The 14,519-nt window shown below is 38.0% G+C and overlaps 1 protein-coding gene across 15 annotated transcripts in view; it reads right to left on the bottom strand.

Annotated features, from left to right (window-relative positions):
* Positions 1–14,519, bottom strand: part of LOC109406447 (coronin-1C) — a 242,486-nt gene that overhangs the window by 20,092 nt on the left and 207,875 nt on the right. For 4 of the 15 annotated variants that reach the window (XM_062854034.1, XM_062854035.1, XM_062854032.1 and 1 more), the window contains exon 2: positions 517–1,034. The exons of 10 other annotated variants lie outside the window; for them this stretch is intronic. In XM_062854034.1, the coding sequence (XP_062710018.1) occupies positions 517–576 (60 nt within the window). In that variant the 5' untranslated portion in view covers positions 577–1,034. The remainder of the gene's footprint in view (positions 1–516; positions 1,035–14,519) is intronic. One more of the 15 variants, XM_062854037.1, reaches the window with a different exon arrangement.

The raw sequence follows: 14,519 nt of genomic DNA on the forward strand, positions 1-14,519 counted from the left end.
AACTTGTGTAGAGGAACATCGCAAAGTGGGTAATAAAGGTATTCAAAAGTGTCTTTTTTTCGATTTTGTATTAACACATCTCTAAGTATTACGAATAGATGAACATCAAAGCTGTTGTAAAATTGCAGATTCAGGGTGGAATCCGAAATAGAAGTAGGATCTACGACCATTTGGGCAGGAGCACCTATTTTGGGCACTTACTATTATAAACTCAGTGAACTTTGAATCGATTGACTTGATTTTTGAGACACGTTCAGATAGCACAGTATCTAGCCATGTTCAAAAATTCAAGTCAATCGGTTCAAAATTGACTGAGTTATAGCAGCAAGTGCCCAAAATAGGTGCTCCTGCCTAAATGGTTCCAGACCCTATGCAATATGTGGCTTCCGAAAACTGAAATTTATGTTCCGTTTTTTAGCCCACTATGCGTCGAAACCCATTCAATCCTTGACGAAACGTCCCAAACCGCGGCCAAATAGCCCGCAAGCGATCCGATTCTGCACTGTCTAAACACACAATCGATATAATTATTGCAATCGGCACGACCGTTGCGCGGTCAATTTTCGCGCATCCCATTCGCGATGCTTTCTTCGCGACTGGAGTTCAAAACACAATTATCCACAACTTTTTGATGACTGATGGGTGCCGCCGTAGATACTTGTCGCGACGCGTCTGAGTCTATTCCGTGATTGATGATACGGTCCCACTAGTCACACCAGGCAAGGCACCCCACTAAACAGTCAATTGGCGGCCGGCTACCATCCATTCAGGAATGGTGTGATTCATGTTTGCCGCGACTCGAGTCGCGCTCACCGCGGATTATCCGAATCGGATTTGTTGCTTTCCGTTTTGAGGTGTTGACTGTGGTGGCTTCCCTCTCCGGGTGCGCTTCTTCCAATTCATCTGTCCGTGTAGTACAGAGACGACGATTGTGTCACACGAAAACCGATTTGACTAGCAAAAGTAAGTATCGATTTACAAAACGAATGTCAGTGAAAGCAGTTCAAACAAACAGAAACTGGAACGTAAATAATCTGAAAGAAAAAAGAAAACGAGAAAATAATAGATAAATAAAATGAAATGAATGAAAGTGAACCTAAAACTAATCAGAAAATAATGTACAGAAATAAAAAAACATAAAGTATCCACAAAACTATAAAAAAACTTATAAACGAGCGATGCAACTGAATTAGAGTGCAATTCGCACAGATTGTGGAATCTGTTGCCATAAACCGAGTTTACGATATGGTACAATTTGCAGATCGTAAAGTGATGAAAAACTTGTTATGGTACCATTTGATTAATGGGCCAACAGATTCATTGAAGCAATCAGTTATCGCCAGCCACCGCCGGCGTTGTAAGTTTTTTTTGCGAGACAGCGTTGCCGAAAACTTGCAATAAAGCTGCATTGCCCTACTTTTCGGATTAGATGGCGAAGGTGTGTATTCAGTTAGCAACCATTTGGCTGAGATAAAAAAAAGACGGTGGAACAAATGGTGAACTATCTAATTGGGGTTATATGTAATTTTTAAAGGTCAATGTTCAGTGAACATATACGGTATCGGACAATAGAAATACACCAAAGCGTTTTCCTATATAAACTAGTCAATTTTAGATTGCCATATCTTAGTAACTCCTCAACCGATTTTTTATCCATATTTCTGTAACGAACTGCAAAACATTTTAATTTCTAAAAAAAACTCGCCGTTCAACAAATACATAAAGGATTTCAATTTTTGTTTTACAGTATACTCGTACATATGTCTTGTTTCTAAAAGTGGACTGAGAGCGTCGGTCCCTATGGACGGAGTTATTCCGGTGGGTCACTCGGACAGATTCTTATATGTAGAAAGGTCAGTTTTTTTATACATAGCGTGTTTCTATTATGATTCGCAATTAAACTCTATTTTCTTTAAAATATATGATAAGTTTTAAGAGTTGTGTCATTTTTTGTGGACGACCTCTTAAAAAAAGTTTTTCGTTACAGTTTTTTCTAGAGATTTTTGGGAATTTTGGTGAGTTCTACAAAGTTGTTCTTCATAAAATACACCTCATTATGTTTTTTTATTCTTCTTTTTATTTTTTTCTATTTATTAAATTGAATAACGCTCCTAGTGGAGCAGAGCTTGCAGCTCAAAGGAGAAATCGCTAAAAAAAAAATTCCTGGTGGAGTCCTTGGAGAAATCTCCGGATGAATTACAGGAATCCAGGAATAGATGAATGGAGCCTAGAATTCCTGTAGAAATTATTGTTGGAATAAGTTATGCAGTTACAACTCAGATTCCTACAAAAAATACAGATGAGGTTTCTCCATATATGTGAACTTACGTATTTTCGGCAGTTTTGTTCTCTTCGTCATGGAGGGTTTTTTTTTTGAACCTATGGAACTCAAAGTTGGCTTTGAATCTCTCCCAACCAAGCTGAATTATAGGTCAAGTGTCAGGCAATTTGGCCGACAAAATTTAGCTGACGAAGAGAACAAACCTGCAGATAATACCATAAGTCACACTATTCCTGTAAATTTCTTACTGGATTTTAACAGGGATTCCTCTAGAAAATTTTCTCACAGTTAACCCAGTTATTTCTGCCTAAAATCCACTTCAGGAGTTCTTCTTGGGATTGCTCCACGAATACTGCAAGGATTCAATCAGGAATTTCTGATGGAATCCACCATATCTTGCTGAGATTTTTCAGGCCTTTTTCACTGGAAATCCTCCAGAAATACTTGAAGAACTACAAAATTACTTAAGATATCCCAGCTGAAATTGTTCCAAAAATTTGAGCAAGTATTCCTGAAGAAATCTTAATGGGAATATCTGAAGGAATCCTTGCAGGAATTTCTACTGGTATTCCAAATTATGCAAATTCCTAAGAGAAATCTCTGGAGAAATCACAAGAGGAATTTCTATAAATATCCTTGGAAGAATTAACTGAAGGATTTAAATAGGAATCTTCGCAGAAATCTTTAGAGCAGCGATTTCTGCAAGGATTCTAGAGAAATCTCAATCAATTCGAAGAGCTTTATTTAATTATTTTTCAAATCAATGAATTCATCTTAGCATGTCTCCGCGGATTTCTCCAAGGGGAAATCTTCTAGGGATGGGCACTGGGATTCCTGCAGGAGTTCCTTCTGTGATTTCTACAGGGATATTTCAAAGATTCTTTCACAAATTTCTCTTGGAATTTCCCCGAGAATGTCTGCTGGATTCCCTCCAGTAATTCCGAACGAATTAGAAGAGGGATTCCTGAAAAACCCTAGAGGAATTCTAGAGATAACCCTGGAAAAATCTCTAGGTGAATTTCTAGAGGAATGCATAGAGAAGTTACAACAGAGATTGCTGGATCCCATCAAGAATAAATGGAGAAATCGTAACATGAAATTCTAGAGGTATGCCTAGAGAAATTCTTGGATTAATTCCAACAGGAATTCCTGGAAGATTTGGAGGTACCCGTGAAAAAATCATTAAAGGAGTTATTGCGAGAATTTTTGAAAGAATCGAATAAACTCTTGAAGAAATTCCAGAACGAACGCATGAAGTAACTTCAATTGCACTCTCTGGAAGAATCCCAGGAGAAATGCGTGGAGGATATACCTTGAAGGTATTTCCTCGGCAATCCCGGTAGGAATATCTAGAGAATCCCTTCAGGTATTCCTAAAGGCATTCCTACACTGAGGATACTGCTCGTATGTTTTTCATAGTTTACATCTTATGAATAAGTTATTTTTATTTTTTTCGTCATTTCATAGTTCTCGTATGCTTTTCATACATTGAAAAGCGAAATCCATAAGACTCATCGTATGAAAAATCTCATAAGAAGCTTCGTATGAAAATCATAAGATGTGTTATGAAACACCATTGCTAAAAACAACAAAACCTTTTATTGGCTTCTAACCACTTCAACTTCCGAAGCGTCGATGGGCGAATGAGTAAAGCACGCACTCGCCAACCTTAACGTTCCTGGTTTGATTCCAGGTTGCGACTTTTTTTAATTTGTGCAAAATATTCCATAAAAATATGTATGATAATCATAAGACATAGTTTCAATTTTTATACGTTATCGGTATGATTTTCGTACATGAGTGTTATGAAATTTATACAGTAACAGTATGACAATAATAGTTGGAGCTTTGAATCCAAAATCATAGTTCGTAACTATGATTTTCGCAAGAAATTCTTGTGGCAAAAAATCATAGTTGATTCGTATGATTTTCGGAGTTGCAGTATCCTCAGTGTAGAGAAATCTCTGAAGAAACCCTTTTAGAATTCCTCTATAAGGTAGCGTGCATAAATTACGTCACGCCAAACATGATTATTTTCAACTCCCCCCTCCCACCTGTGTCACACTTTTTGTATGAGACCTCTGAAATTTTTGTATGGGTTGTCACACTTTACTGAACCCCCCTTCCCCCTAAAAGCGTAACGTATTTTATGTACGTTCCCTAAATGACTGATGGGATTTCTTTAAAAAATCGTGTTGCGATTGCCTCAGAGGATTCTCCCAGAATTCCTCAACACATCCATCCAGTAATTCCTCCAAGCGACTGTCCATAACTGACGTAGGCTCAGTGTACCTGTTATGGCTATAGTACCTCAAATTCGCCATAGTTGATTTTCAACCTTTAAAGAAGCAAATCAACAAGAAAAATTTCGTGAACAGATCACCTTCACAAAAGATTATTGCAATCATTCAAACTTCACAATTTGCTCAAATTATGATAGAAATAAATAATTTTCCTTAACTTTTCGGCCTCCTTGCACCCTATTTCGCCATAGTGTACCAGTTATGGCAAATCCTATAAGGAATGCATGTAAATAGTGCGAAGTGGAACCCAAATTAACAAATGTGTCCATAACTGGTACAGGGTTCCTATCATTGGCACACGCCGTAATAAATAGTAAAAGTGGGTTTGGCCCAGATTTCATATTTTTTCTGTAAAGTATGAAAACAAATCTATCATTTGACATATCGCCGACATTCGTCGGTCTTCTTCTTATTTTTGTAGAAGTAGTTTTCCTTAGGTAGTGCGATAACTGGTACAGGCACCCTAGCATTTTTTGGTCTATTTTTTATTCCCCCTCACTCGTCGTAGCATATTTTCTCATACCTTATAAATGGCTCGTCACATAATCCTAGACTCCCCCTCCCCCTACAAAGCTACGTCATTTATGGACGCACCCCAAGAATTTCTACAGAAATTATTCTTATGATAACTTCAGAGATATCCTCAAAGATGCCTTTAGGAATTTCTCTTTAGGTGTCAGCAGATATGTCTAATAAGTAGGATATTTCCAGAAATTCTTGCTGGAATTTTGCAAGCATTTCCAGTCGGGGTTTTTTGTTAGTAATAGCTCTTGGGTGTCTTCCAATAACTTCTGGAGTGGGAATTATCTGTGGAATCCCAGCGAAACTTCCTGGTGGATTCTACCATAAATTTCTGAATAAATCCATATTGCTGAATTCCACCGAAAATTATTTAAAGAATCGCTAGTAGATTTCCAACAGGAATTACTGGGAAAATTCTAAGAAAACTTCTGGGGAGGACGAGGGGGGGGGGGGGTCTGTCAAAAGTCTACGCTCCATACAAATTTCGAAATTTTCGTGTGAACAAAAGTCTACGGAGGGGGAGGAGGGGTCTGAGATTCCTCAAAATAAGTCTACGTAGGAATCACAGAAGGATTTTTTGGAGAAACTCCAGCTTCAATCACTAGCGAAGACAGGTTTTTCTTGTTTCTCACACTCTCCACAAGAAAGAGAAGAATAGAAGAGGAGGCACTTGCCTGGGAGACTCTGGGAAAACCTCTCTCAGGATCGTGGAGAACCCTTCTCACAAATCTTAGGTAATCTTTAACAGGATTCTGGCAAAAATCCATATGAGGATTCAGGAACAATCTTTCCCAAGATTCTGAGAGAAATCCTTTTGCAATCATGGGTTTATTTCTGTTAGCATTTTAGAGAAATCTCTCTTAGGATTCCAGAAGAATCTGTCTTTTGAGGGAATCTCTCTCAGAATTCTGGAAGAGTTCCTCTAAAGATTCAAGAAAATTTTAAATCAAGAATATTTTTTTAGGTTTTACCTTTTGATTTTGAAAATACCTGAGAGAGTCCGTTTCATGGTTTTGTAGGAAACCCTTTCAGTATTCTGAAAGAATTCTGTCAGGATTTTAGAGTAATTTTTCTCATAACTTTAGAATCATTTTCAGCATTGTGGAGGAATTTGTCTCAGCGTTCCAGAAGAATGCCTCTAAGGATTGTGAGGAAATCCTTCCTCAGATTTCTGTGGAAATTCCTATCAGGACTCTGGGGAACCCCTTTCAGATATCTTGAAGAGTTCCTGAACATATTCAGCGAATTACGTTTTCTGTGAGAATCCATAGCAGTAATCTAGTGAATTTCTCTCAGGACCCTTCTCAGATTTTTGCGGAAACCTTCACTGTGAAAATCCCTTACATAATCCTAAATAAGGTAAATTGTTTTGGAATTCTAGGAAAACGTCACTCAGGATTCTGAGAGTATTCCTTTCAAGATTCCGTAGGAATTCTTTTCAGCATTCTACAGAAATTGTCTCGGATATATGGGACAACCATTCTAAACATTCTGGAAAAATCCTCTGAAGGATTGCTAGGAAATTCCTACCAGGATTCTGGAAGAGCTCCCCTCAAGAAAAACTTCACTAATGATTCTGCGATAACTCTTTCCAAGATTCTGTGGAAATCCATCTTAAGATTCTAGGATAACCCTCTCAGAATTGCGAGGTGATTTCTGTCGGAATTTTGGGAGAATCCCTTCCAGTAATCTGGAATAATTTTCATCAGAATTATGTAGGCATTCCTACTACAATTCTGGGATAATTTCTGTCCAAATTTGGGAGGCATGTCTCTCAGGATTCTAGGGAAATCCATCTCATATTATGTGAGAGTTGTTCTAAAGATTCCACCCAAGTAACATTTTGATGACCAATTAGTATTGTAGGGGTTTTGAGAACCTTCATAAACTAGATACCTTTTATTTTGGTTTTATTGTAGTTTTAAGAATCTCTTCAATCTATTTGACTAAAAAATGTTACATGGGAAGGGAAATGCCACTCAGAATTCTGTTTTAGGATTTTGAGAGATTTACTCTCAAGAATTTATGAGTCAATTTAAGTCCTTTGAAATTTGAGGCTCTGGTGGGATCGCTTTCAAGATTTTGGAAGAATTCTATTAGCATTCTGGGAGAATTTTTCTAAGAATTCTGGAGGGTTCATTCTCAATATTCTGCAGAAATCTCTCTCAGCCAGTGACGATTCCCTAACCTCAAATCTACCTGTTCAACAAGTATGAATTCTTGAATTTCATGAACAAATTAACTTGGAATTAGTAGAAAATTACAAAAATAGTTGTTCTCGCCTATTTTCATTTTGATTTTGGTCGCAAATTCTTTAAAATTGCAAGTTTTAGTGTAGTTGAACAGGTAAAAAATGAGGTTACGAGACGCCATTGCTCTCAGCATTCCAGAGGAATCCCTCTCAGGATTACGGGAAAATCATCCACTCGGAATTCAGTGGAAATTCCTATCAAGATTCTGGTCCCTCTCAACAGTCTTCTGTTATTTCCTCAAAAGATTCGGCGTTAATTTCTCCCAAGATTGTACGTAATTGTGAGAATCAGTATTCAGGGGAAATTGTTTTAGGATTCTAGGAGAATAACTCTCTGGTTTCTGAGGAAATCTCTTTCAAGATTCTGGAGGAATTCTTTTCAAGATTCTAGAGATTTTTTTTCGGGAAATTGGATAAACTATTATCATCATTCTGGAGAAATTCTTTGGGAATTCATCTGAGGATTGTTGGGGAATTCATATCTGGATTCTGAAGGAGTCCACTCTCAAGATTCTTGAGGAATTTATCTCAATGTTCCGTGACTCTTCACAAGATACTGTAGAAATCAATCTGAAGATTCTTGGATAATCCTTTTCAGAATTACGAGGTAATTTCTGTCACGATTCTCGGATAATGCCTCTCAGAAATCTGTAGTAATTTTCATCATGTCTGGGAGAAGTCCTCCTAAAATTGTGGGGTAGTTTCTGTCAGAATTTGGGAGACCTGTCCCTCAGAATTCTATTGGAATCCATCTCAAGATTTTGTGGGCAATTCGAACCAATATTCTGTGAGAGTTTCTATAAAGATTCAAGGGAAATGTCGCTTAGTATTATATTTAAGGATTCAGAGAAAATTCCTCTCAGGAATCTGAGTCCCTTGAAGGTTCTGGAGGAATTACTTTAAAGATTCTGAAAGAATTCTAGCAGTATGCTGGCTTAATTCTTCTCGGAATTCTGGGAGAATCACTCTCAGCATTTTCGAGAAATCTCTCAGAATTTCAGCGGACTTACTCTCATTATTGTGGGAAAATCATCCACTCAGAATTCTGTGAGAATTCCTAAATGGATTCTTGGAGAATCTCTGTCAGAATTCTGGAATAATATCTCATAGGATTACGAGAGAATCCCTTAACAGATTCTGGAGTAATTTTTATTCATATTCTGCATACATTTCCCTTAGTGTTCTGTGGGAATCCCTCGCAGAGTTCTAAGGAATGTCTCTCATGGTTGTGGGGGAATCTTCACTGTGAGAATCACTGTCAATAATCTGGGTAAATTTCTCTCAGGCTTATGAGAGCATCCCTTTCACGATTCTGAAGGAATCCATTCCAAGAGATATTTTTCTCGAGATTATGGGACAATAATTTTCTGCATTTTGGAGAAGTCCCTTCAAAAATTTCATGGAAATTTCTCCCAATATTGTGGGAGAATTCCTATCAGGATTCTAGGGCAATTCTTCTCAAGATTCTGAAGGATTTTTTTCTCAGGACTCTGCGGTAATCCATCCACAAATTCAAGGGTAACTACTTTCAGAATCAATTTAAAATTCACGAGTTAATCCCTATCAGGATTCACGAGATTGTGGGAGAATTCCCCCTACAGTTCTGGGGAAATTTCTGATAGCATTTTGGACAGATGTCTCTCAGGATTCTAGGATAATCCTTCTCAGGATTTTGATGTAAACTCCTCTCAGAATTCTAGAAGAGTTCCTTTAAAGGTTCAAGGAAAATGTCACTCAGGATTCTAGGAAATTCTCTCAGGTATCTGAGAGCGTTCCTTTCTAGGTTCTGAAGGAATCCGTTTTAGGAATTCTGGAAGAATTTTATCAGGATTCAGGGGGAATTCTTCTCAGAGTTCTAAGAGAACTATTCTCAGCATTCTGGAGGAATTTCTCTCAGAATTCCAGGGGAATCCTCTACTTAGGATGTTGTGGAAATTCCTATCAGGATTCTAGGGCAATTCTTCTCAAGATTCTGAAGAATTTTCTATCAGGACTCTGCGGTAAATCCTCCCAAGATTTTGTGGAAATCTATCCCAAAATTCCAGGGTAACTCCTCTCAGAATCAATTTTACGAGTTAATCCCTATCAGGATTCTGAGAGGATCTCACTTTGGAATCTGTATCAGAATTCTGGGAGAATCCTTCACGAGATTGTGGGAATATTCCCCCTACTGTTTTGGTGGAAATGCTTCGCAGGATTCTAGGTGAATCCTACTCAGGATTTGGAGGTAAATCCCTCTCAGGATTCTAAAAGAGTTGTTTTGAAGATTCAAGGAAAATGACACTCAGTATTCTAGGAGAATCTCTCAGGTATCTGAGAGCGTTCCTTCCTAGGTTCTGAAGGAATCCGTTTTAGGGATTCTAGAAGAATTTTATTAAGATTTAGGGGGAATGAGTTCTAACAGAACTGTTTTCAGCATTCTGGAGGAATATCTCTCAGAATTCCAGGGGAATCCTTTACTTAGGATTCTGTGGAAATTCCTATCAGGATTTTAGAGCAGTTCTTCCCAAGATTCTGAAGGATTTTTTCTCAGGACTCTGCGGTTACTCCTCCCAAGATTTTGCGGAAATCCATCCCAAAATTCTAGGGTAACTCCTCTCAGAATCAATTTAAGTTTTACGAGTTAATCCCTATCAGAATTCTAAGAGGATTTCACTCAGGAATCTCTATCAGGATTCTGGGAGAATCCTTCACATGACTGTGAGAGAATTCCCCCTACAGTTCTGGGGAAATTTCTGATAGCATTTTGGACAGATGCCTCGCAGGATTCTAGTATAATCCATCTCAGGATTTTGAGGTAAATCCCTCCCAGGATTCTAGAAGAACTCTTTTAAAGATTCTAGGAAAATGTCACTCAGAATTCTAGGAGAATCTCTCAGGTATCTGAGAACGTTCCTTCCTAGGTTCTGAAGGAATTCGTTTTAGGGATTCTGGAAGAATTTTATCAGGATTCAGGGGAATTTTTCTCAGATTTCTAAGCATTCTGGAGGAATCTCAGCAACATGGACAGCAACCTGGAGCAACACCAGGTACTACCACAATGAAGAAAACGATTACCCTATGTTTATTTTTCTTTAACCCTCTAATACCCAACCCCATCTTTAGACGGGGTATAGTTTGAACATTTTTGTAATTTTTGTTTCGTCGGAAATCAAAATTTTTATATTTTTGGCTGATATTTAGGACTGTTTTGTATATCTCAAAATGGTTTTTGGTATATTTTAAAGCGTAAGTACATTTTTTGAAAATCATTGAAAAATTGATGTTTTAGTCACCTTCTAGAAGTCATTGTTTATTTTGTATTTAATCGCTACAATTAACATATTTTAAATTTTTTCCGAATCATTCTAGCCTAGTTTTATAGTTTAAGGGAATCGATTACACTCTAAAATTATTTTCCTTAAAATTACACGGAAAATAAAATTTTCAATAAAAAAAGTTTAAAATAAAAATATTTCAAAAATAATCAAAAAATCTCAAAATGTTTTCATCTCAAAAAATCCGTACCCCAAATAGGCTTCCAGGAAAAATATAAAACTGTGGGGATGTTCAAAAATAAAAATTAGAAAAATCAAAAAATGAAATTCACAAAAACGAGAATAAAAAAGAATCATCTTCCAACACATGTTTAAATTGATTTTAGATGACGAAAAATGACATTAAGATCAAAATCAAAAATTTGGGTATTAGAGGGTTAAGGTACATAGAACCAGCGCAGTGTCTGCTTCATTTGTTAATAGATATTTCGCATCTCTGTGGCAAGATAATAGCAATGATATGAAATTTGTGCCAAAATACGGTCTCAATAAGTTCCCAGATGTTGAGGACTCACATGGCCTCATCATCTAGTTCCGTTTCATTTGTAAAACTATATTTGTTTTAATGGATCATGATTATTATTGTAGGATTCGAATTGTATGACATCTTGTGTGTTAGGGGGTCAATGACTTCTGTCCAACTTAATGCTTCAAAATAGATTCAACAACCACCGGGCTTTGCAGCCGGGTCAGCTAACCAGCCAAAAAGTTTGCAACAACATCCAAATCATCTAACAAATAAAAATTAACAGCCATTCGTAAAATGTCCAAATTATTGATCCCAAACCTAATACGGAGAGAAAGGCAAAGATGCATGACGAGTTAATGGGACCCGATATCTGCGCACCATTCCTCACGTCTCTCTCCACGAACCGCAAATTTTGCGAAAATTTATCCACACCTGCCGCAATGTGAACGAACTAGCTTATTTTGATCCCGGAGGGGCCTAGACTCCGCCTGAGTTAAAACAGGACCCGATGATGGGTGTAGCTATAGAGCTACCCTCAAAGACTGTGCTTCCGTCCGTGGGTAATGAGCAACCTTCTCGCCTCTAGCTCTATTGAGGAGACCAACCCTGACTTTCGAACGGAGCCAAATCGTGATTGCAGTGATTGTGCTGCTGCTGTTGCTGTTGCAGCTGCCTTTTCCGCGCATCAAAACACATAGCAGCGGCAAAAAAAAACAAGAAAAAAAAATGATCAAACTTGGAATTTGCCAATAAAACTTAAAACTAGGCTTAGACAGAGGGGACCACGACCGGGTCGATCGCGTTACAAAATTCAAGACAGATAACGAAGATATGGTAGCAACCAACAACACGAAACGTAAACTATAATAACGATGACGATACGGCGAAGCAATGATGAAGAGCAGTCAAGGTGAGAGGAGATGTTAAGTCAGGTCGATGAGAAGGTAATAGCCAGGCTAGATATGAATGGTGGTAAGCGAAACAGAGCGAACGGTGGGCCACTGATAGGAGCGATAGACTAGGTGGAAACCGAACAAAGTTGGATAATGGTTCATAAGAGGCAATCGAAATTCATCAATTATTTTGAGATGTTGCAGAAATGCCCCGCGGCTCCGGTGTGACTTTCTTGCTATTTGATGGGAACTAATATTGTGTATGTCTGCAAGAATACCAAAGAATACTTTTCTTGGATATAGGAATTATGGTTACTGTGGCTCAGGTTCGTTATCGTATGCGGATTGCCGATATGATTTCGGCTCACCCACAGTGATGCGAGGGCGGCGAAAAGTCAAAAAATCAATTTTCAGATATGGGTCCTGTATTATTTTTGAACTATTTCTATATATTTCGAGAGCTTATTACCAAAGCTTCAACAAGATTGGACCGAAATTGATTTGTTTACAGCATTACAAAGTATGTGTTGAAAAGTGTTGCATTTTTAGTTTCTTTGTAAAATGTATGGGGAAACGAAAAAAAAATCAACTAAGTTTTCAAATATGAGGACGCAGTTGGACACATTTCACCCTATGCTTATTTTGAAGATTTTTATGTCGTCTTTCAGAAAATCAATGGGTCATCTTGCGCAAAGTTGCGCAACATATGTTTAAAGTCCCTTGAACATAGAGTATGATACAATATTCATTACAAAATAATACCGTCCTGGACTTGGTATGCATATCATTGTAGTCAGGGTAAAAGCATCTGTTAGAATGGGTTCTTTTTTTTCATTTGTAGCTGAGATTGGCGATGCTTAAACGATTTCATTGCATTTTTGTGTTATTCACTTGAGCCGTCCAAGCCAGGGATGGCAAAAATACTTTTTTCTCTTTTCCGTTCATCGATACTGGCAGTAAAATAAAAACAAAACAACGGCAGCATAAAAACAAAACAGCGACTGCCGTCGCCGCGCCGACGGCAGTCAAGCAGACGCTTGATGGTTTTCGCCTCCCCACGAAAATATTTATGAGCAGTCATGCTGAGGCGGGTGATTGCGAAAAATGTCAAATATTTTCAACTGCAAATAACTCACTTGTTTTGATAAATAATTTAATTCGATTTGCACAAATAGCTAGAGCACACTCCTAGCTTTGTGATGCATGTAAAGAAGTTTGTCTAGAAGCGGTTTGAAATGCATAAAAATGCGAAAACGGGAAAGACAGAAATTTTTGTCGTCGTTGTGCTCGAGTACTGGCGCTCTCGCACTTGGAAACCGTTTCGAGGAAGAAGGCTGCAGGAAAAAAAATGTTATGACATTTATTTTTCGAACAGTTTGAGTTTGGCTGGGCCTATGATGTTCGTGTGGAAAAATGTCAAATGTACAACCGGTAACCGTTTTTTTCAGTACATTTCTCATCCCTGGTCCAAGCTCACACGTCCTAGAGTTTAACGGAGCCGTACATGCAGCTCGAATGAAGGCAGCGTTAAGTCGTTAACTCTATTAGTATACTAGGGTCAATATGACCCAAATTCGAATATAAATCAGGCACACCTTATTTATTTATGCACGGAGACTTATTATTCTGGGGTAACATAAAATGGCATCAACATTTTCGATAAAGCATAAACCGTACGAGCTGAACAAAACTCTTACAAATAATACACTAGGGTCATATATAAACGCGGAAAATCAAACCCTTACCCAGTGACATTTCAACGAAACAACACCATTTTATATATCATTCGATTGAAAATTTTGTTAAGAACTAAATGTTGAAGTAAAAAAAAATATTTGTGGTACAATGATCACCGGGAATCGACTACAAAGCATATCATGTAAACCACAACACTTACCGCATCTTCAACCATTTAAGTTCTATAGGACACCTGGTTTTTAGTAAAGTTAAAAATTATGTTTTGATCCCATAGTGTATTCTGCTGGCTGAAACCTGGACAAATCATCGATAGCGAGTCCGAAAATTTTCGGACGTTTCGTGGTGCCCCGGGGAACTTGTGGCAAGAAACATGTATGTAGTAACGTCAAAACATGGCGTGTAACAGCTCTTTCGTGTGATGTTTTATGAATGTTCTTCGGGTTGTGCCTGAACGGATGAGATTTAGGAAGAAAGGTCGAAGTACAGAACGTCTGAAGACAAAAGGTCGAAGGTCTATGGACAAAAGGTCGAATGGACAGAAGGTCGAATGAACAAAAGGTCGAATGGACAAGTTGACAAATGGACGAATGGACAAAAGGCTGAATAGACAAAAGGTCGAATGAATAAAAAAATAGTAAAATATGCTCTCAGGGGGTTGTAGGACAAAAGGTCAAAGATCAAAAGGTCGAAGGTCGAAGGTCAAAAGGTCGAAAGGTCGAAACAAATGAAATAACTAGGACAAAAGGTCGAAAGGACAGAAGGGCGAATGGACTAAAGGTCGAATG

Source organism: Aedes albopictus, chromosome 2 (assembly GCF_035046485.1).
Source record: "Aedes albopictus strain Foshan chromosome 2, AalbF5, whole genome shotgun sequence".
Taxonomy (NCBI): domain Eukaryota; kingdom Metazoa; phylum Arthropoda; class Insecta; order Diptera; family Culicidae; genus Aedes; species Aedes albopictus.